Source organism: Chionomys nivalis, chromosome 2, assembly GCF_950005125.1.
Source record: "Chionomys nivalis chromosome 2, mChiNiv1.1, whole genome shotgun sequence".
Lineage (NCBI taxonomy): Eukaryota > Metazoa > Chordata > Mammalia > Rodentia > Cricetidae > Chionomys > Chionomys nivalis.
Window position 1 is genome coordinate 20,851,067 of NC_080087.1, and position 22,730 is coordinate 20,873,796.

The window sequence follows — 22,730 nt, forward strand, 5'->3', positions numbered from 1 at the left end:
GGCACCAAGTGACAGATGGGAGAAACCAGTTCTGCACAGCTGCGGGCAGGAGGTTGACTAGGGACGGCAATGATGTGCTGTGTGTTGCCAAAAGCTAGAAGAAAGAACTCCGGACATTTTCACCATAAAAAGTAACAACGTTAGGGGAGACAGTGTTAGAGGAGAGGGATGATGGGTTTGATCTGATGTGAATACATGAGGTTGGGTTTTCGTTTGAGTGCTTGTTTTTCCATGATTAGAATATAAGTGTAAAGCTGGGCACGGTGGCACAGCACCTTGGTAGTGGTTGCCCAGCAGGTGTGAAGTTCTAGTAACCCGGCCTTGGTCGGGACACCTACAATTCCAGCACTTGGGAGCCACAGATAGAGACACCTGTGTCAAGGTTATCCTGCTCTACGTATCCAAATTGAGACCAGCTTTGGCTACATCCGACCCCGTCTAAAAGTAAATTAATAAAATAAAAACCTCTTAAAGTTTTATGGACTTATATAAATAAAAATCATGTGACTTTCTCTTAAAAACCACTTAGATATAAAAGAGTCTCACATTGTTGTACTGTGAGAAGTAAAACAGACACAATGAGAAGTAAAAATAGCATTCTAGATAACTTTTAAATAGAAATAGCATTTTCATTACAAATAGCATTTGATCTCAAGACAATCCCAGCTTCTAAAAGCATTCATGTTTTCTCTTTTGAATAAAGAAAATATTTCAAACAAGTAACTTGGCAAGTAACTTGACAAGTTAACAACTTGAAATGATTCATGCATTTATTTTTGTTTTTCTCTCTCTCTCTCTCTCTTTTTTTTTTTTTGTTTTTGTTTTTGTTTTTGTTTTTTGAGACTCTTGCTATGTCCATGCTGGCCTTTCATAATCCTCCTGCCTCAGCCTCCCAAGTGCTAAGGTTATAGGAAAGTGCAACAGAGACCAGATATTTATTTGTTTCCAAACTTTAAATTTCTTCTTGTAAATTCAAAGGGCATTTGAGTCAGGTGTGAAGGCCCATGCCTTTAATCCCAGCACTTGAGAGGTAGAGGCAGGTAGATCTCTGAGTCCGAGGACAGCCTAGTCTACAAAGCAAAGCAAGTTTTAGGAAAACCAGGACTGTTACACAGAGAAACTTTTCTTGGAAAACCAAAGGAAAAAAAAAAGAAGAAGAAAAAGAAAGACAGAAAAGAAGAAACAAAAAAAAAAGAAAGAAAAGGCATTTGAGGTAGCAAATGCAAACTTATTAGCTGTTTATTTCATAAGTAAGGTCTTTAAAAATTCACCAAAAAAATAGGTAATCCTATATCAGAGACAGACATTCTTGAGCTAAAACACTCCTTTTATCTACTAATAACTTAATATAGAACACTATATTTTCAAAGCACACATTAAAAAATCATATAAACAATTTTTGCTCTAAGTTTTAAAAAAAGGACTTGTCAGACTACAAGGCTTAGTTAGAACTACTAAAAGGTACTTAGAATAAATTTTAAAAGAGCTAGGATGTAGGACACATACTAAAAAATTAAATTTTAGTCTTAAAAGGCATGAGGCTAAAATTATATGAGACATTCATTTATTTTCTTATCAATTAACTGTCTGTAGGAGAAAGAATGAGACAAGCAGGTACACTGACTCGTCACACCTCCTTCCCTCACCCCTGCCTTAAAGGCCTGTGAAAGCCCAATTCGGAAGGAAGCTGTAGCAGGAGGATGGCGACAAGTTCAAGGCTAGCCTGGGTGGGCAATGTAGGGAGTTCCAATCCAGTTAGATATAGAGTAGAATTCTCAAAAAGGGGGGCTGGAGAGATTGCTCTGTGGTTAAGAGCACTGCCTGCTCTTCCAAAGGTCCTGAGTTCAATTCCCAGCAATCACATGGTGGCTCACAACCATCTGTAATGAGATCTGGTGCCCTCCTCTGGCCTGCAGGCATACATGCAGACAGAATACTAAGAATACTGTACACATAATAAATAAATCTTTTTTTTTTTTTTAAAAAAAAGAATTCTCAAAAAGGAAGAAGAGGAAGAGATAACAGCACTAAAGCCAACTGTGCAAGGTGGAATCTGCAGACGTATCTCTGCAGACAGTCTGAAAGCACAGTCTAAACAAAAGTGATTCGCATTTCTCCCAGACAGCTTCCAAAGGTCCAAGACTAGACAATTCCTTCAGGAGGGAAACAAACAAACAAAAAAGACGGATCACAAAAACCCAAAAACCGGTGGTGTGGGCGGGCAGGAAACCAATGACCAGTCTCCCTTTACAAAGGTGGACTGTCCCAGCATCCAGTGTTGATTTCTTCACCAGAGCTACCCTCTGCCTGGCAGAGCAGTCTCTTTGATGGTAATGTCTAGATCACATGACCTAATGTGCCTACAAAGACACAGGGCAGGTTGTCTCCAGGTGGCATTCCTCCTCATAAAGAATTAATGGTGTCCAACAAAGCAAAAGAGACACCAGGCAGCTGGCTGGGAGCAAGGCCAATGGGAACCAAACCGCCAAACTCAGGTCTCATTACCCAGCCAATTAAAGGAATGAGACTGCTTCCAAAGCATGACAATGCCTTGTAGCTACCAAAACAGAGTTTAACTCGAAATTACCTAAAGCTTTGGCTAATTCTTAAAGCCTTGGTCTTCCCTCCACTGGTTTACAAGGCAAAGATAATTCAGAGTCCCAGCCTCCAGCCATTTAAATCCCTCCTTAGGTCAGGAAGACACTTAGCGGTAGAGACTATTGTCTATCACACAGGAGGCCCTGAGCTCCATCAGTAGCATTAGGAAACAAGCAAACATCACAAGATCGTCTTGTTAAAGTTATAAAACCGACTTCACAGGAAGTAGGAATTTTATCAGGTTAGATATACAAATAGACAGTTATGGATACACCGAAGAAAGGAGTCCAACTTCATCTAAAGCGGTGCTTCTCAACCTTCCTGGCACGGCGACCCTTTCACAGTTCCTCATGTTGTGGTGACCACCCCAACCATGAAATTATCCCGTTGCTAATTCATAACTATAAATTTTGCTACTGTTATGAATTTGTAATGTAAATATCTGATCTGCAGGACATCTGATCCACGACTCCTGTGAAAAGGGTCGTTTGACCCCTAAAGAGGACAAGACCCACAGGTTGAGGATCTCTGGTCTAGATAAAGAAGTAAAGTACTTATTTAAAAAAAAAGTTTATGGGGGCCGGAGAGATGGCTCAGTGGTTAAGAGCATTGCCTGCTCTTCCAAAGGTCCTGAGTTCAATTCCCGGCAACCACATGGTGGCTCACAACTATCTGTAATGAGGTCTGGTGCCCTCTTCTGGCCTGCAGACATACGCACAGACAGAATATTGTATACATAATAAATAAATAAATATTTTTTTTAAAAAAAAGTTTATTTGTAGTTGGGCGTTGTGATTCATACTTGTAAACCCAAAACTTCAGAGACTGAAATAGAAGGGACTGTGGGTTTGGATCCAGCCTGGATTATAGAGTTTCAGGCCACATGACAAAAGTATAAATAAAAAAATTGTTTAAAAAGATTTATCTCTATGTGTGTGTATGTTTGTGTGTGTGTGTATGTGCACTGTGTGCTGGTGCCCTTGGAGGCCAGAAGGGGGCTCAGGTACTACGGAGCCAGATATTCAGGCAGTAGTGTTGATCTTTTTAAGCGTTGGTGGGAAGCAAACCTTTATTTCTTTTGCTGTGCAGTGAAAGCTTTGCCTTGGCGTTATTAGAGGAGAGATAAAAATGGAACGTATATACGTGTAGCTCCCACCCTCATCCATTCCCCCTGGCTGGACCACTAGTGCAGTCTCCAAACCCACAAGATTTTACTTCGGTTAAAGTCATAGAAACCATTTATGTCAGTGTTCATTTCTTCCTCCAGAGACATTGCCAATTTATTACCACTAACTAGCATTTTTTTTTCTTTTTTAAAAATTTTTTTAATATTTATTTATTATGTATACAATATTCTGTCTGCGTGTATCCCTGAAGGCCAGAAGAGGGTCAGACCTCATTACGGATGGTTGTGAGCCACCATGTGGTTGGTGGGAATTGAACTCAGGACCTTTGGAAGAGCAGGCAATGCTCTTAACCGCTGAGCCATCGCTCCAGCCCAGCATTTTTTCTTAAACGTATTTTTTGTCTGTGCAGTGTGTGTGTGTGTAGGCCAGAGGTCAACAGCAGTTATTTTCCACTCTATCTCTTCCTTATCTTTTGAGAGCTCTCCAGGGGCTCACAGTTGACTTGTCTGGCTAGCCAGTGTCCTCACCACCTCCTCCGATCTCTCTCCAGGATCCACTGTCTCCCTCTCGGCTAGGCAGTTACAGCCACTAAAGCACACCAGGCTTTTCACACATGGATGTTAGGAAGCCACACTCAGGTCCTCATGCTCTTGGGTAGAAACTTTATGAAGGGAGCCACCACTTTAGTAATCCCGCTAAAAACCTTGCCTTTTGTGGGGGCGCAGAGGCAGCAGTTGAACACAGGGTCTTGCTCAGGCGAGGTGGGCAATACAGCACTGAGTTACACCCCCAGCTTCAAGAGGCACTTCCGAAAAACACAGATGTATCCCACACCAGTTTATAATCCTGCAATGGCTCCTCACTGAAGCCGGAAGGACGATGACGTGGTGGGCACTGAACACTGCGCCCACGTCACTGGTCTGTTCTCTTCCGCTTTATCCCCCTCTTCTCAGCTAGGCAGGCCCTTCCTCTAGCAGACATACGACCTCTGGACTGCAAAATGAGGACAGTAGTGACACAATCACCTAGAAGCCCCTTTTGCTATGTAAAATGCATGGACTCCCTCTCCGGGGCCCACAGGGTGACTCAAAGCAAGAGGAAAGCCACAGCGAGGTCTTTACCTTCATGGTGGGACTGTTTCATCTAAGGCTCAGAGATAAGTTACCTCCTAAAGCCTTCCTCTTGAGTCACCTAAGTTCCGGGAAGAGTGGAACCTCCCAGCACAGACCGCCACCCATGCCTCCACAGATGAGGACAATTGTCCATGGCTGTAGCCTTAGACACTAACAGATTAACAGAGTACCAACTTACCTGACCAGCTCTCGCATGACCACACCAGAGGCAAGAATGAGTCAACAGTGTCCAGCAGCAGGGCACTGGACACAAGAGTAACTAGGACTGCTTCATTATGCTGGCTTGTTTTCTATTTAAACCTAAACCTCAAGTCGGGACCCCAAAGACAAACTTAGGGTCTGTCTGGGATGTTCTTCCCAGTGTAGCTACATTCAATACACTGTCGTTCCTCTATTTTCCCTACTGCTCTTTTTTGCTGACATATCTGCATGGGTGTCCAAACCTACTGAGAGGCGAGGTGCAGAGGCTCAGCCCAGCAAGAAAACGCCAGCCTCACGCTTACTGAGGGCTGCCTCCACCATCCTGCCACACCGGGCAATGGAGAGGGAAGGTTCATAGGATGGAGAAGGAACAGAGAAGGCAGAGAATGGCAAATGAAAGCCAGTGGGCAAGATCCCAAGGAAAGGAGGTAGCATGGGAACAGGGGCCTCTGACACGGAAAAAATGCAACCCTCCCCCACAGCTCTGAATGCCTGTTTTGTTTTGTTTTGTTGTTTCTTTATAGCCCTTCACGTCAAGGATTACCTGGAGCAAATCATCGCCCTCACCTTGACCTCCCCACCCCCACTCCTTCTCTGCTCTCAAGTCTGAGGATGACCCTGAGCTTCTGATTCTCCCGCCTTTGCCTCCAGTGCATCGCTGGGACTACAGGTGTGTGCCATCACCCCAGAGTGAAGTAGCACTCTTCCCTGCCTACTAGGCAAGCGCACTACCCACTGAGCCACACCCCCAGCCCCAGACTCTCAAATTCCAATGTGTAAATTTAATTAGATCATTCCTTGATAGGCCGTCGCTGGAGACACCTCCCCAGGGTACATGTAAATTAACTGTTCCCCAAGGAGTCAGCATGCTAAAGACCCCCTCAGGACCTCACTAGCATCTCTCCTCCCCCACACTCGGCCTGACAAAAGAAAGCATTCTTCCGTTTGTTTTCCTTCTTCCTTCATTTAGGTTTTGGGGTTCTGCTTTATTTCAGAACGGGCGTAAACAGCTGGACAGCTGGATACAATAGCTCTGAGGACTCAAGCCTACAGTGCAGTTTCTAGAATTCTGAGGTGCTCTCTCCACAGTGGGCGTCTACTGGGAGCGCTGGGAACTGAGGAGAAACTAGGGAGGCCAGAGGGAACAGAGGAAGCCTCGGGTGGGGGTGGGGGTGTCTCACAGGGTCCCGGGAACAATAAGCGCTTACCACACTTCTTCCCAGTCAGCAGTCATGGAGGCCTGGCTCAGCCTAAGAGGCCCTCGGCTACCGGAGGCCAAAGCTGAATGACTGCTACCACAATTTGCCATAAAGATGATCAGTCCTGGGAAAGACAAAAAAAAAAAAAAAAAAAAAAAACCTTTCCTATCTAACCATATCTAAATAAACTTGGCAATTCCCACTCGGAAAAAATAAGTACTATCCCCAACCAGAAAACTAGGGGTAGAGAAATGGTAAAGAGAAAAGAAAAAACAACCACAGTGGACTCCAATTCTGCACTTCTGGGCAGGCAGGAAGGTGTCAGGCTTTGAGAAATTTAGGCCTGCCTGGCCACACTGTAGAGCTATCTAAAAGAATGACCAGTTTCAAAAGAACAGGGCTTACAAACATTTCACGACTTGCCGTTACCTTGGAAGCACCCGGATTTTGGTTGACCTGATGAAATTGCCCCAGTTGGTAGCTTTTGCTGGGACAGAATTCATTAGCACCCTCATAAGTACTCCTGCTATAAGGAGATACATTTTAATGGGACTTCTGTATTTAAAAAGCACATGCCTCTTTTCTGACTTGACAAATGATGTGCTAAACACCCAGTTAATTACAGGCAATGCAGACTGAAGACTGATCTCAGATACTGAGCCCGGTCAGCTCATCACAGCAGAGACTCCCATGAGTCAGCCTCTCTTCATTCACTATTCTGTGTTGACTTACTAGTGTTTATGTGCTCGGTCATTACTTTATTTCCATGGTTTAGACTGTTTTAGTATTCTCTAAGTATTTTGTTAACAATTATCTGAAAAGTAACTATTTGCTGCTTAACTGGGCATGGACTGAATTAATTTGTAAGCAAAATGTGTTCTAGTGAACTCAAGTATTCATACCTTGTTTACTGAATTATAACTAATTAATTCACTAATAACCCTTCACCACAGCCTTCCCTAGGATATAACCAATAAATTCCACCCTCACCCTCGGCCTTGCCCAAGTTACAGAAGGGAGGGGGCTGTCAGAGATGGGATCCTGCTCTTCTACCTAAAAATGGCTATTGCTTGCCTACTAGGCTGACTGACAGGCAATGGGTCAGCTCAGGCATTGTCACTAGCAAGGTACGTGCCATTGGTCAGACCCTTTAGATGACTGTACAATCCCACAATTACAAACACAAAATGAAGGAAACTGTGCCTCGTGCTTCTGCAAGAAGGGAGCAACCCAAATGTCACCTCTGTGCCTTCATATATTCCAGAAAGATGCAGTTGTTTATACACTCTTGGAGAACAGTTCTCTATTGGTAGTGAGATCCTGCCTTTTAACATGGGACCTCCCCACTAGAAATGTATAAAACAAGGCAGTCAGGTGTCCCTTCCTGCAGTTTACTAAGAAATGCCCAAGGTTTGTCCCAAAGAAAATCAAGACTGCACAAGGGATAGGAAAACATTTAGGCCACAGGGACTTTCTCTCTCCCGGCTTCACACTCTGCTCTAAGCCGTAGGAGCACCTATTTTCTTTTCTCCTGCATGCATTTGCTCTTTGAGTAACAGGTTTGATCCACTAGTGCCCCACCCCATCTTTAACTCAGCCAAAGAACACTCTGAACAACTAAACAGTGCTGGAATCTGCCAGCCAAAGAAAAACAAATATTCAGAAAGTACCACCTGCCAATCCTCCTCCCCATACGGCACTCAGTACAGCTTGCATTTTTGCCAGCAACCCCCGCCCCACGCACACCCAGCCCACACCCTCCTGAAAGATGCACTGTGATGCTATCAAAACCAGTCTTCTCAGAGCCGGAAAATTCACAGAGCAGCTTCTGGGCAAGAACCAGATAAGGTGTCTGCTGGTTGAACTTCAAACTCTCGGTCACCAATTTAAAACGCTCACTGGTTTTCCTGGAATTCCAACCGAGCATCTTACACATCTGAAAGGCTTAGAAAATGCGACGGATTTTAAATCCAAAATATTATGGTGTATGTACACAGCGTGCTGTGTACTTAACAATTCTATCATAGGTAAATGTGTCTTTTATTATATAGTCTAAAGCTCAGGTAGAAATCTTTAACCCAGAAAAATGGGGCACACTGAACTTCAAGGTGTCCAGAAAGATGAGAGACAGGCTCGAGGTGCAGAAAATAAATAAATAAATAAACCGAGCTGAAGTCATTGAACATCTACTATTTATTCATCAGGCGGTAGTTGAGCGCTTCATACACATCCGCCCAGTGCATCTCATAAAATCCAAGAAGCAAGACTTCTTACCCAGTGTTTCAGCTGATGAGATGGAGACTCACAAGGGGTGAATGACCTGGCCAAGGTAATCGCAGCCAGTTGGAGACCAGGGATTTGAACCAGGCATACACCTTTCCACCTAGGTGAAAACTACAGGCTGTATTGTTGCCACAGAGACGCAGCTAAAAAACGCCTACTCCTGAGAGAAAATGAGTACCTCAGAGTAAATGTTCGAGTGTTTTCGGATGAGCTACACCTCTGGCGATCTGAAATCCTCACATGGGTTAAGACGTCTGTGGGTAAAAGCCCTAGCCATGCAAACCTGCTACTAAACTTCATCTCCGGGGTATAAAAACTGCTTTCCAGAATTAAATTAATTTCCATGGGCGCTTTGAGTCACAGGACAGTTCAAAACCTCTTATCAACACGCTCAGCAATATATCTCCTATTGTTTTCAGTCCCAAACAAATAAAACAAATACCCTGTGATTCTACAAACTGGCAGAACCGCGGGCTGAGCGAGTAAACACTGTGGTAGTTGTGCATAAGGAAATGGTTGTTTTCCTCTCGTGGGCACACGACAAGCCCTGTGCGGATAAACATCACTGCCGTGAGTCCATGAGGAGTCCACCCGCCAAATATTTACAAGTAGTATTTACATCTACTCTTTCTGGCTTTTTCTACGCCAACTTTTCTAAACAGGTGTCCCTGACTACAGCCGATTGTTCAAAAGCCGCCACTGATGTAACCGGTGGGTGGTTATTTTTAAATATTTTTTAATTACAGTTTGAAGTCTTATATCAAGAGAAGACAGCGGGGAGAAGAAAGGATCCCCCTAAACGGACAGGCGAGGGGCGAGTCCCGCTTTCCGAGCACTCTTCCCCAGGTAGCTCACCAGGATGCCCATCACGTCCGTCCAGAGGCGGGAGAACGCCTCAGAGGTGCCGGCCTCCGGCTCAGGTTCCTGCGCGGCTTCCACCTCGGGCTCGGGCTCCCGCTCCGGCTCCGGCGCCGGGCCAGCAGCTCCCGTGTCCTCCTCCATGACCGCGTCCCCGTGCGTCCGGGTCCCCGCGCTACCCACGGCCCACAGCCGCGCGTCGGCCGCCGGGGCGCAAGGTCCCCGCCCGCGGCGTCACCGGGCCGCGCCCCCGCGTCGCATGCCCCAGGCTGCGCCGGGTACGAGCCCCACTGCCAGGACTCTGCACCTCGATTCGCAGCGACCGCGATTGACAACTCCAGAAACTTTTCCTAGCCGGGCGGGGCGCAGCAACAGGGTAGCTGGAGCCGAGTCGGCACCACTGGCTGCGGTAGGGAGCTCGTAGGGCGAGGGAGCTAGGAGCCCCCACGGCACAGGATCTGTGTCCAGCGATGGAGTCCCGCTCCGGGCGGCACGCGACTCGCCTGTACTAGAGAGTCTGCGCAGGGCCGGACAGTGGACGGTGGCGCCTGTGGACACGGGCTAGCCAGTCCCGGACCCCTCTCTTCGGAATGAGCTCTTCCAACTCCACATGACTCCCTCCCCTCCAGGCTCAAGAAAGCGTTTAGCAACAAAAGGTGCTCTGATGTCAGGCGCTTTGCATGGAAATGAGCCCCAGCCCAGCCAACAAATCGCCTGTTGAAAGCGCAGCAGCGCCGCGGGCCCCGGACCCCGCACAAGTCCCCGATCGCACCATTCACTTCGCGCCTTCCGCCACAGAAACAGCAGAAAGTTAATCTTTAAACTGCTCGCTTAAACGAGGGGTTAGTATGGTGACAACCCACACCTCGCCCTGGGCAAGTCCAACTACCCATGCAATCACAGCCCTGTCTGTCGGCCCAGGCTTCTTGGAAAACAAAGTGTGACGAAACTCGCCTGGGCACGAGCCATTGTTTGGGTCCTTGGAAGAGTGGGGACATTTTGGCTACCAAGTGGCCAAAGTGCTGTGCAACGTACAGGGTTTTCGGGTAATTAGGGGAGACCATATTTGGGTCGTAAGGGTTTTTTTTTGTTTGTTTTGTTTGGTTTTACACGAAAAGGGTTTTTTACATGAAAAACACAGGCAAGGGGTATGTTCAAAACTAAAGGTTAATTTTATGACCGTTCAACCCATGCACATTCCAGGCCTGTGTGTGTTTTGACAAGGAAAAAGCCCTGAAGAGGTTATTACTTTTTTCTTTTGCCCCCTCCCCATTTTCTTTTTCTCCACTCAGAGAATTTTTCCTAAGAGATGACACTTTGTGAAACTAAAGAAACCCAAGGAAATCTGTCCCTTATTAAAGACTTGGGTCAAAGAGTTGGGGTGGACAGGGGATGAAGCGGGGGACCCCAGGGACAGAACAGTTCTACAGTTACTCCTTTTCTTTCTCAGCTTACATAGATGGAAGCAGTTAAGCATGTCCTCTGCATCCTCTTGGCCTTGAGAACACCAATCTGTGTAATGGGAGAATATCTCTCATTGACGAACTCAAAACCCAAAAAGAAAAGAAGTGGGCAGGAGAGATGGTTGGCAAGGGGGCGGGGGGGGGGGAAGGGCTTGTTTGAAAGTGAGGACCTGATTTCAAATCCCCAGAATCAAGTAAAAACCTACATTAGTCATATGGGCCTATAATCCCAGGACTGGGATGGAGGGACAGCAGAATTCTTGTGACTTTGGTGGCCAGCAAGTCCAGACAGCTCATGAGCTCCAGGTTCTGAGAAAGAACATGTCTCAAATAAAATAAAATAAAATAAGGTGGTGAGTGGTAGAAGTCACCTGACATCAACCCCTGACCTTCAAAGGTATGTGCATGAGTATACACACACACTTACACAACATGTACACAACACACGTATACATACAACACACACATGCATACAACACACACATATACATACACACACAACACACACATTCACACACAAAGAAAGATTTTACTATCCTTCCCCCCAATTTTTTCTGTGTTTTAATTTCAGAAGAGCCCTAGATTCTGAATCAATGTGGCCAGGTCTGATGTTTCTATGGGCTGATGCAGTTAAGCCAGGTGGTTCAGGCTTCTCTGGTGCCGTTTGATGCTGAGAGCCAAAACAAACTCCACTAAGAAATGTGAGTTTTAAAAGAATTGGTCTTGTCTATTAAAGACATCAAAACAAAGAAATGGCAAGCAGAGGGAAATAGCCTTTACCCATGACTTGATGGGGATATTTAGAATTTTGACTTCAGGAAACGTAGAGCCCTATGCAGCCTGTTTGCTACATAAAAACCTGGCAAGTGGGTTACACAAGCAGGACTGGGAGCTAGGACAAAGATGGGGCCCGTCTCAGACACCAGTCAGGGGTCTTTCTCTTCTTGACTCCATGGACCTTTCAATGCTACAGTTTCCCTAACCAAGAGAAGGCAAGGCCAAGCCAAGCTAATTGCCACCCACAGAGGCTTGCATGTTTCTGGGTCACCTGAAGATAGTCAGGTTGCGCTGTAACACAGGAGATGCACCAATGATTGAACCCTAGCTGGCACTTGGCACTTACGGCTATCTACCCTTTAATCGCCTCCACAGTAAGTTTGCCTGGCACTCCCCTAAGCCTGACTGAGGAAATGAGATGAACAGCATTTTGGGGGAGGACTAATACTTATGTGGATAGTGGGAAATTGTGTATTTGCCATATTGCCTAGTGGCCTCTCTACTTCTGGAACATAGATAATTTTGAGCATTTAAAAACAGAAGCAGAAGTGTGTGTGTGTGTGTGTGTGTGTGTGTGTGTGAATCTGTCTCCCTCTGTGTTTATAATGGCTTAAGCCTATATATCCTGCACAGACAGAAAGATTGGGAGTTCAAGACTGGCTTTGGCTCTGTGAACCACTGTCTTGCTAAATAAACAAACAAACAAACAAGTTGAATCTCTTTCCTAATCAGCTTCCATAAATTAACTGAAAATCTAGCTGATTACTGCCCTAAAACATAATCTTTTCTCCTACAAATTCCTTCTCAGGCTTTTTGACAACTCCCTTCTTTTATCAAAGAACCACCATCATCCTCCCCTTCCTCTTCCACCCTTAGTGGTGTATGTTTGATTTCCACATATCTTGCCAAGATAAGGCAAGTACAGACTCTTGAGGGAACATACTAAGATCCCACCTCCTCCATATTTGCCTTCCTACTCCAACTCTCTTCCAGCTCACTGGAACCTGGAAATCAATTCCATGCATCTTGACAAATGGTTTTATTTATTTGTTGATATTATGCATCTGGGGTGGTTTGAAAAAGAATGGCCCTATAGGCTCATATATTTGAATACTTACTTACCATGGTGCGGTACTATTTGAGTGGACTAGAAGGATTAGGAGTTGAGGCCTTGTTAGAGTAGGTGTGGCCTTTTTGGAGAAGTTGTGCCACTGGGGGTGGGTTTCAAGATTTCAAAAGCCAGCCGGGCGATGGTGGCGCACGCCTTTAATCCCAGCACTCGGGAGGCAGAGGCAGGCGGATCTCTGTGAGTTCGAGACCAGCCTGGTCTATAAGAGTTAGTTCCAGGACAGGCTCCAAAACCACAGAGAAACCCTGTCTCGAAAAATCAAAAAAAAAAAAAAAAAAAAAAGATTTCAAAAGCCCAAGCCAGGCCCAGTCTCTCTCTCTCTCTCTCTCTCTCTCTCTCTCTCTCTGCTCTTCTCCCTTCTCTCTTTTCCTCCTTTCCCCTCCATAACCCACTTTCTCTGCATGGCATGCCTATCTGTCTCTCTCTCTCTCACATGTCATGAGACTCCCTGCCTGGGACCCACTCCCCCTCGTGGCCCGGCCCGTAGCCTGCTGCTGCCACTCGGGGACCTGCAGCGTTTTGGTTTTACCAATACACCGACCTCTTCTCTCTGCCTCCCAAGTGCTAGGATGACAGGCCTGGGCCAGTACACCTGGTGTGATAAATATTTACTGCACCAAGCGACCTGAAAACTGTGAGAATGTAGTCATCTCAGTAAGTTTAGTGGAAACTGCTGTCATACTGTGTACCACGGGACTACACATACATATTCATACCGGCTTGTTCTGTACTTGCTCTTTCTGTGGGTCAGGGTGACAAATTTTCAGGCCCCTCCTCCAGAAGCTGCAAGGTAGTTAGGATTCTAGATGCAGTCTGAGTAACTCATTCTAACAACACAAGAAAAGTAACTAGACTAGTGTGGTGGCGGTGAAAGCATGGTTTTACCATGCAAAGCACAAGTATCATTTTGGTGTCATCGTCACCCCCCCCCAATCCCCCCACCCCACACCCCCACCCCCTCCACTCCCTCACACCCCACACTCTCACCCCCACCCTCGGAGCTAAGGACGGAACCAAGGACTTTGTACTTGCCAGCAAATGCTCTACCAGAAAGCACAAATATTAGGAATGAGAGAAAGTTAGGTTTAAAAACATTCGGCAAATTATTTACCTCCCATGCAAGAGAGGGAAATTCCATCTTTTTTTCTGAGGTTATTGGTGATTATGCAAGAATCTTTACATGGTAGAACCTTGACCCCTTTCCCAGCCCTTCCCCACCCACTCATCCTGCGAGGCTGGATCTGAGTTTCCTTGTTCATCATACCGAAAGATCCTAAAGATCTCCGGTCACAAGAAGTCATTTGTAGCCCTGGAATGTGGTTCCTGAGTCATAAAGCTGAGAGATTACCTCTGGCAGGTGTGGTCCTGAGGACTCTCCCGTCACCTTCTGTTTGTCCTCTCTGTTGTTCTGGTTGTCTTTTTTGGTGTTTGGTTGTTTGGTTGTTCATTGTTTCATGTGCTGAAGAGCAAACCCAGCCCTTCACACTGAGCTGTATGCCCCATTCCTCTTCAGTTTTCACAACGAGGACGATAAAAATAAAATTAAAATACATCTCATAAACTTTACCCTTTCTAAAATAGCACTTAGGATTTCCCTTCACCCATCCAGGATGTCCACTCAGCTCTTATGTGTGTGCATGCGTGTGTGTGTGTGTGTGTGTGTGTGTGTACGTGCTCCTGTATGGAGAATGGGAGAGTTAAACATGCCTGCAGGTATACTTTCTGCCTAATTCCTTAAGTCTGAGTCTCTCCAGGAACCTGAGACTCATGGTTTTTGTTTTGTTTTGTTTTGTTTGCTTTGTTTTTCAGATAGTCTGGCAGCCAGCAAACCCAGGGACCCTCCAGTCTCTGTATTCTGAGGTGCCGGGATCAGACGTATACACAACAGTTCCCGGATGATTGTCTGTGTGTGAGATCTGAACTCAGCACCGCAAGCGCTCTTTTTTTTTTCTTTCTAATAATTTTTTTAATATTTCTTTTTATATACCACAAGCACTTCAACCCCTGAACCAGCTTTCCATATGAGTTCTGCTGACCTGAATCAGGCTCAAATTGATCAAATTGATCTTGTTCTTGGTGTTGGTTTGGGATTTCTTTTTACTTTGAGACAGGGTCTCATTAAGTGGCTGGCTTGGAGCTCCGTATCTCTGTGTGGACCAACCAGACTGACCTTGAGTTCACAGACCAGCCCACCTGCCTCTGCCTCTGCCTCCCAGTGCTGGGACGAAAGGGCTGCATGCACCCTCAAGCCTTGGTCCAGCAATCTGTAGATTCCAATCCCCAGGGCATAGCATTGTGGGCTGAACTGACAACCTAGCACACTCTGGTCAAGTAGGAATGAGGAAAAGGATGCACAGCTGAGGAAGTTTTAACAGACTACGTTTCAATATTAGACCAGAAGTGAGGCACGTTCCCTGAATCCCAGCACTCTGGACACAAACCTCTGATTCTCAGACCAGCCTGGTCTATAGAGCAAGTTCCAGGATACTCAGCGCTACACAGAAAAGTCCTCTCTCAAAAAAATAAAACAAAAGCAAAAATATTATACCCGAGCCAGTAGTTGCCTTCCGACCTCCAAAATGGTGTGCGTCCTCACAAACAAACAAATATGTAACTTTAAAAATTCACAGATTAGCCAGGCGTTGTTGGTGCATGCCTTTAATGCCAGAGGCAGAGGCAAGTGGATCTCTGTGAGGTCAGCCTGGTCTACAGAACAAGTTCCAGGACAGGCTCCAAAGTTACACCGAGAAACCCTGTGTGGAAAACCAAAAACCAAACTAAAACAACAACAACAACCAGCAACAACAAATTCACTGATTAAAGAAGATCTTAGGAGATAAGTGAGCAACTGTAGTTTTACACACCTATAATCCCCAGGACTTGAGAGGCGAGGTCATAGGGAACAGAAATTCAATTGCACTTCATTAAGACCCTGCCTGAAAATAGCTGGTGGGGAGAGAAGAAAGCAGAGGAGAGAGGGGGAAAGGGAGGGAAGAAAATGAATTTGTTCATTTGACAATATCCTTCAGGAGAGTTGATTGGGTGATTGTTGTCTTGCTTTGTTTTGTTTTCTTGGTTTGTTTTGTTTTAGGCGAAAAGCACAGTCTTATTATGCAGCCCAGGCTAACCTTAAACTCTATTAGCTCAGGTTGATCTCCAACTTGCAATCGTCCCATTTTTCTTGGCGAGAATCACATGTTTACATGCTACCACACCTAGTATATTTGGTTTCAAAGGGCAGATGATTAGGTATTTACATTAAAATGGACTCTCTGCAAGAATAGGACATGTTTGGGGAACACGTTGTATTTAAATAGTTGTTTTGTTTTAAAGAACACATTTCCTGCTAATAGCATATATTAAATCTGAAAGATGATAAATAGCCCAGTTTTTGCTTGGCACTGAAATTGAGCAATGAAAACAGATAAGCCTAATTTTTGCCACTCATCAGCAATGTCTCATCTCTGGCACTCCCAAATGGGGCATTCCACAATGCCTTGGGGAACCAAATTCAAGGGGAGACTTGCAAGCTAAAATGTTTTCCCTCCAACAAAACTTTCCAGTTTTTTTTTCCTCACAAATGCCTGGAAGGCGATCTCAACTCCTGCAAAAGCAGTACTTGTTTCGCTTTTGTTTGCTTGTTTTGTAAATCCCCTTCGTCAAGGAATACTTGAGAGGTACAAAAGATGATCTGAGATCAAGGTAAAGGGAAATGAAAACAAAATGAAGACGTGGGCTGAAGAGATGGCTCAGCAGTTAAAAGCAAAGCCTGCTCTTCCAAAGGACCCGGGGTTTGAGTCCCAGCACCTACATGATGGCTCACAGACATCTGTAACTCCAGTTCCAACAAATAGGATCTTCCACCTTCTTCTGGCCTCCATAAGCAGCAGGCATGCAAATGGTGCACCGACATACATGCAGGTAAAACACCTATATACATAAAATAATAATTTGAAAATATTTCTTTAAGTGGATACTGGTAAAAGAGGTTAAGGGGGGAAGATGAATAAAGCAAGAACGGAAGTGCTTTGTTCGTCTGAAATCTCTTTACTTTTCAAGTGTATTTATTATTTAGTTAATGTGTGTGTATTCTTGTGAGCACACATGCTTATGAATGCATCTGCATGTGAGTGCCTGCAGAAACCAAAAGAGGGTGACAGGTCCCCTGGTGCTGGAGTTATAGGACATTGTGAGCCTCTCTGGGTCTGCTGTACTGGGAACCACATTTGGATCCTCGCAAGAACAGCCAGTGCTTTTAGCTGTGAGTCATCTCTTTGACCCCATCTCAAATCTCTTCTGCTCTGGTAAGCAACAATACTTCCCTGACCAGCTAGTTACAGGTCTTCATCTGGGGGTGGAGCTATGGAAATAGCAAGATTCTGCCTACAAACGACTCTAGCAGATGCAACAGTAACATTACAGGTATCTCCTTCCACAACCTAAGATCACACTACTAGCTGTGTGTGGTGGAGCACGCCTTTAATTCCAGCACTCAGGAGGCAAAGGCAGGCAGATCTGTGAGTTCTAGACCAGCTGGCCCATATATTAAGGTCCGGGCAAACTGGAGATATATGGTGAGACTCTATCTCGAGAAACAAATAAAATGACAAGAACAAATCATACACCTGGGCCTGGAAAGATGGCTCAGCACTTAAGAGCAGGTAGAGCTCTTGCAGAGGACCTGAGTTCTGTCCACAGCACTCATGCTGGATAGTGTTTAATAGATCCAAGTGAGCTGGTACCTCTGGCCTCCCCAGGCACCTGCACACCATGTGCACACACCACACATGCACATACTCACACATAGATGCACACATATGCATAATTTAAAGATAAATGTATTTTAGGTCACTTTATTTTAAAGTCAGCATTCAGCTGGGCGGTGGTGTCACACGTCTTTAATCCCAGCACTCGGGAGGCAGAGGCAGGTGGATCTCTGTGAGTTCGAGGTCAGCCTGGTCTACAAGAGCTAGTTCCAGGACAGGCTCCAAAGCTACAGAGAAACCCTGTCTTGAAAAACCAATAAAGAAAGAAAGAAAGAAAGAAAGAAAGAAAGAAAGAAAGAAAGAAAGAAAGAAAGTCATTGCCTTCTGCTTAAAAAAAAAATAATAAAGTCAGCATTCACTCTACTCACTGGGCTAGCCTCAAACATGGGTCTTTATGCTTTAGCCCCTCGGGTACCAGAATGACAAATGTATGCCATCATGCCCAGGCAGCCTGGACAATTCTTAAAGTCATATGTAGTTCTGAACTGTGAAATTCTGAACTGGCACATTATATAGAGTTGTGCTTTGAATCGGAAATATGTCTCTACAGGCTCACTTAAACCCGGAGTTCCCAGGTTGTGACACTATTTTGAAGGCTGTGGATCCTTCAGAAGGTAGGGCTTGGCTGACGCAAACAGATCACGAGAGGCAGGTCTTTGGAGGTCACGCCCACCCCTGTTTTCTGCATCCTGTCCGCCGTCAAGTGCAGAGTGTCACACACTCCCACTGCCATCATCTCTGTCAGGCCTTCCCTGCTTCTGCTACCGAGGAATTTGATGGTCCCATTTGGGTTCTTAATTTCAACAATAAAAGATTTTAAAATAGACTCAGAAGGAACCTCAAGAGCAATTTCGCCAGAATTTGAGAGAGACAGCAGGGTAGGGAATCTGTGAATCCAGGCAGCTTTGGGGAGTGCTGTGGAGGCAGAAGTAAAGCGAGAAAGTCATGCCTTTTGAGATAAAGGTTAAGAAAACTGGAATATTCAGCTATGGATCAAAAGTCAGTAGGTGCTATGTGGCAGAGAGGTGGAGGCTTCAGAGAAACAGGAAGAAAGATCAAAATTTCAGAGAAAGCAAACTTGGGCTTTTGGCTAGTTTCCAAAACAGAGAGAAAGGAAGAACGTGCTTAGTGCTAGTTTACAGATCTGAGCTCAGAGGGCACCTGATTCCCGGCTCTTGCATCCCACAACAAGGGATCACACCAAGGACACATGGTTAGAAAGATAGATGATAGATGATAAAAGATAGATAGATAGATAGATAGATAGATAGATAGACAGACAGATAGATAGATAGATGATAGAGAGATAGAAGATAAACAGATGATAGATTGATAGAAGATAGATAAAAGATAGACAGACACATAGATAGATAGATAGATAGATAGATAGATAGATAGATAGATAGATAGACAGAAAAAAGACAATAGGTAGATAGAGATAGTGTTTGTGAAGAAAGAAAAAGAAAAAAAGTCACAAGAATGTAAGTGGACTAGTGAGGTCAAGAAAAAGGCCTAAAATTTATTGCATCGAGCCACAGATGTAAAGCTCTGTATAGGATATTTACATCGCACCTGCCTCACCTTTGGAAGGTGCAGACCTTCTTTGAGCCAGCTGTTTATTACATGACGCCCACATGAGGAAGGGCTTCTCGTTTTTCCTCTGCTAACTGGTTCTTTTACATATGAGCCTGGATGCTTCCATTCCCAGTCCCCACTGGCTTGCTATACTGTGGTGGACCATGACCCTTTGAAAACCTTAGGTCGCAGTAAAGCCTCCTCCCTTGTCTCTGCCAGGCTCTTTGGTCACAGCCATTCAAAAGTAATACATTCAGAAGCAGACGTTGCTGGAAGGAAGCAGGATTCTAGTGGGCCGTCTAACGGTACCTATGATAACCAAACATCCAAAACTGTGGGCAACTAGAACTGATCACAATCTATTTAAAAAAAAAAAAAGAACCTAAAAAGTCCAACTCAATATAAATTTTTAAAAAAAAATCTAGATGGAAATGGTTTGCCCCAGGGAGAGCCGTGAAATTATGTTAGCGGGATCTGCCACAAGCAGAAAGATAAATATTTGGAGAATGATATTAAGAAGTGTGTTCCTGGCTACTTATCACTTATCTTTTTACTTCCACTTTTTGAGAATGTAAAAAAAATGTGCTAATGAGATACCAAGACTGTGGGGTGTTTCCAAGTTCTGCAAAGACTTAAAAGCACAGCTGGAAAGCATCCACCACCCGAACTGGCTCATCAATCTTGTCTATTATATAAACTTGATGAGAATGCCTATTTGGCTTCTCTGATACTTAAACATCGTTGCTGGGGCAGAGGGGGGGGAGATTCCCATTCAATTAAAAATATCTGGTTAAAGCCGCTACTTTGTGCCCTTGAGGTGCCACAGTGGTATGGCCCATGGGGTAAGAATTCCACTTCTTGTTTGGAGGCAGAGGAACCGTTTTGGTTCCCTTCAAGCACCGTCCACCTGTAAACCCTGAATGTATGTGCCGTGTGTGCGTGCGGGACTCTGCAGCGGCCGGAGGTGGTGGTGGATGCCCTGGAATTAGAGTTCAGGTTGTTATGAGCGCCTCCATGAGGGTGCTGGGGACCAAACAAATGTTCTCTACCAGAGTTCTTAGCTGTTGGATACTCTCTCCTGCTCTCTACCTCATTGTTGTTGAGACAGAGTCTGTCACTGGCCCGAAACTTGTCAAGGAGGCAAGGCTGCTGGCCATTGAGCCCCAGGGAACCCCGTCTCAGCCTCCCCAGCAGTGGCATCACAAGCATGCACCACACCTGACTTTTCTTCCTCCTGGGTTCTAGGAATCAAGCTGAGGTCCCTGTGATTTCCCAGCAGGCACTTTACACAGACAGCTATCTCTGCAATGGATAATTTCCCTTTTAAAACCCTGAGTTACACATAGCATTCTGTTAAAAACAGGTGTTGGCGCAATAAAAAAATTTTTTTTAAAGGACAGGTGTGATATTCCTTTTACTACTCTTGTTTCAAAAGACTCAGAAGTTGACTATAGCGATGACTAGATGAGGAACTGCCACCTGCCCTTAACTCTCCGTGGCTCTATTTCATTCTGTTCTGTTCTTCATGGAGGAGCCCAGATTTTTGGATCACAAGGAACTTACTTGATTTCTCTCCTAGTAACATTCATCTGCTGCCCAACACAAAGAGCCACTCCTTTCTTTGTTCCTGAACGAAAGAACCCCAACTGTCCCTCCAGCTGTAAATCTCTATTATTTTGGGATGTCTAAACCATAGCTCTCTTTTCTCACACGATTGAACATCTCCCCTGCTCCTTTGAATGTACAGCGGTGTCCTATGGACTTTCTCCCCCAGTCACTCAAGGCCATTTTCTTCTCCTGGATCCTTTCTTTCAACACACACACACACACACACACACACACAGGCTCAGTTATTACCACTTCCCTGAGCGTCTTTACACAGTTGCAAATATTAATAAATGAACTCTGTAAAGAGCTCATCAAAAGATGTGGGACTGCCTCAAAGAGCTTCTCATCGGGAGAGACAGAAGGTTCTAGTTACAGGACAGTGGGGTCAGAATGATCTCTTCAGTTAGTGCCGCGGTGGAGTTTGGTGAAACGATCCCCTGTTTAGGGAAGTGTACACTCACTGTTCCTATAGCCAGTGCTGGCATGAATAAAGATAGAAATTAAAAAAAAAAAAAAAGTCATGTGGGCAAGCAGGCCGCAGGTTTTCTTCACCATTTCTCTCTCAGAGAATGCCTGAAAGAAAATGTTTTAATGGAGAGTCTATGCCTCATTTCTTCTCATCCCTCATAAGCAAAACAACTAGGTGCTAGCTACCCTCCATCGAATGAATGTTCTCGAAAATCAGATGATGTTGATTCTAACAGCAAAGAGACACTCCACAAAGAACCCTTGTTCTGGAAATGAGGTCATCTGGACAGCCTATCCATTAAGAAAAAGGCTATTCTGCCTTCAGAGGTCACCTATGGGGGCAGGAAATCTTTCAGCCAGCGAACCAACATCTGGCCCAAGTCTTCCAGGCTGAAATGCCAGTTTCCTGATCTAAATGGAACACACATGGGAGAGGGGAAAAAAAAAAAAAACAACAAAAAACAAACCTTCATTTGCCCAAGCGTTCTTTACGGAAGCACAGATAAGGCGCAGGGAAAAAGAGCTGCGCTTGGTATATCAACACAAACAGAAGCAGACAAGTACTTGTACCGCGTTTGCATTTCTTTCTGCAGCAACTCCTGAGAGCCGAGAGACAAATTCATCCCTCACTAGTAAATCCATAAATAAACTTGCTTTAGCCGATCGCCATGTACACTGATTCATTCCAGACTGGGCAAGAATTTGCTTTTTTCAATTGTTTGTTCAGTTTGGGTGCGGCAGATTGAGTCCAGGGCCTCGGGCCTGCTAAACATGTGTCCTACCTTCCAGCTACAGTCTAATTCCCACGGTTTACTTTTGTCCTAAGAGAAGGGGTGTGGTGTGTGTGTGTGTGTGTGAGTGTGTGTGTGTGTGTGTGTGTGTGTGTGTGCAAGGGGTGGCTAACTCAAAGCAACAGGACCAAACTTGAAGGAAAGAATTGAGAGGAGGGCTAGAGAGATGGCTCAGCGGTTAAGAGCACTGCCTGCTCTTCCAAAGGTCCTGAGTTCAATTCCCAGCAACCACATGGTAGCTCACAACCATCTGTAATGAGGTCTGGTGCCCTCTTCTGGCCTGCAGGCGTACACACATACAGAACATTGTATACATAATAAATAAATAAATATTAAAAAAAAAAAAAGAATTGAGAGGATTGCCGGGTGGTGGAGGCGCACGCCTTTAATCCCAGCACTTGGGAGGCAGAGGCAGGTGGATCTCTGTGAGTTCGAGACCAGCCTGGTCTACAAGAGCTAGTTCCAGGACAGGCTCCAAAGCTACAGAGAAACCCTGTCTTGAAAAACAAAACAAAAAAGAATTGAGAGGATGTTTGTTACATTTTTAATATGAAATGAGCCCCCCCCGCCCCGCCCAAGGCTTACTGGTTCATTCCCAGTTGGTGGCATGTTTTAAGAAATAGTTGAAATGTTAGGAACTGGGTTTAGCTGGAGGAAATAAGGCATTGGATGAGTGCCTTAGAAGATTATATCTGGCTCCTTCTCCCCCTCCCTCTGTTTTTCATCTACCGTGAGGTGAGTGGGCTCAGTGACA

General features: G+C 45.1%; 1 protein-coding gene across 4 annotated transcripts in view; it reads right to left on the bottom strand.

Annotated features, from left to right (window-relative positions):
* Sash1 (SAM and SH3 domain containing 1) overlaps positions 1-10,058 on the bottom strand; it is a 168,552-nt gene extending 158,494 nt beyond the window's left edge. For 2 of the 4 annotated variants that reach the window (XM_057761365.1, XM_057761364.1), the window contains exon 1: positions 9,397-10,058. In XM_057761365.1, the coding sequence (XP_057617348.1) occupies positions 9,397-9,543 (147 nt within the window). In that variant the 5' untranslated portion in view covers positions 9,544-10,058. Of the gene's footprint in view, positions 1-6,267; positions 6,367-9,396 lie in introns of those variants that run through there. The other 2 variants (XM_057761367.1, XM_057761366.1) reach the window with 2 other exon arrangements.
* Between the last annotated feature and the right edge of the window lie 12,672 nt (positions 10,059-22,730).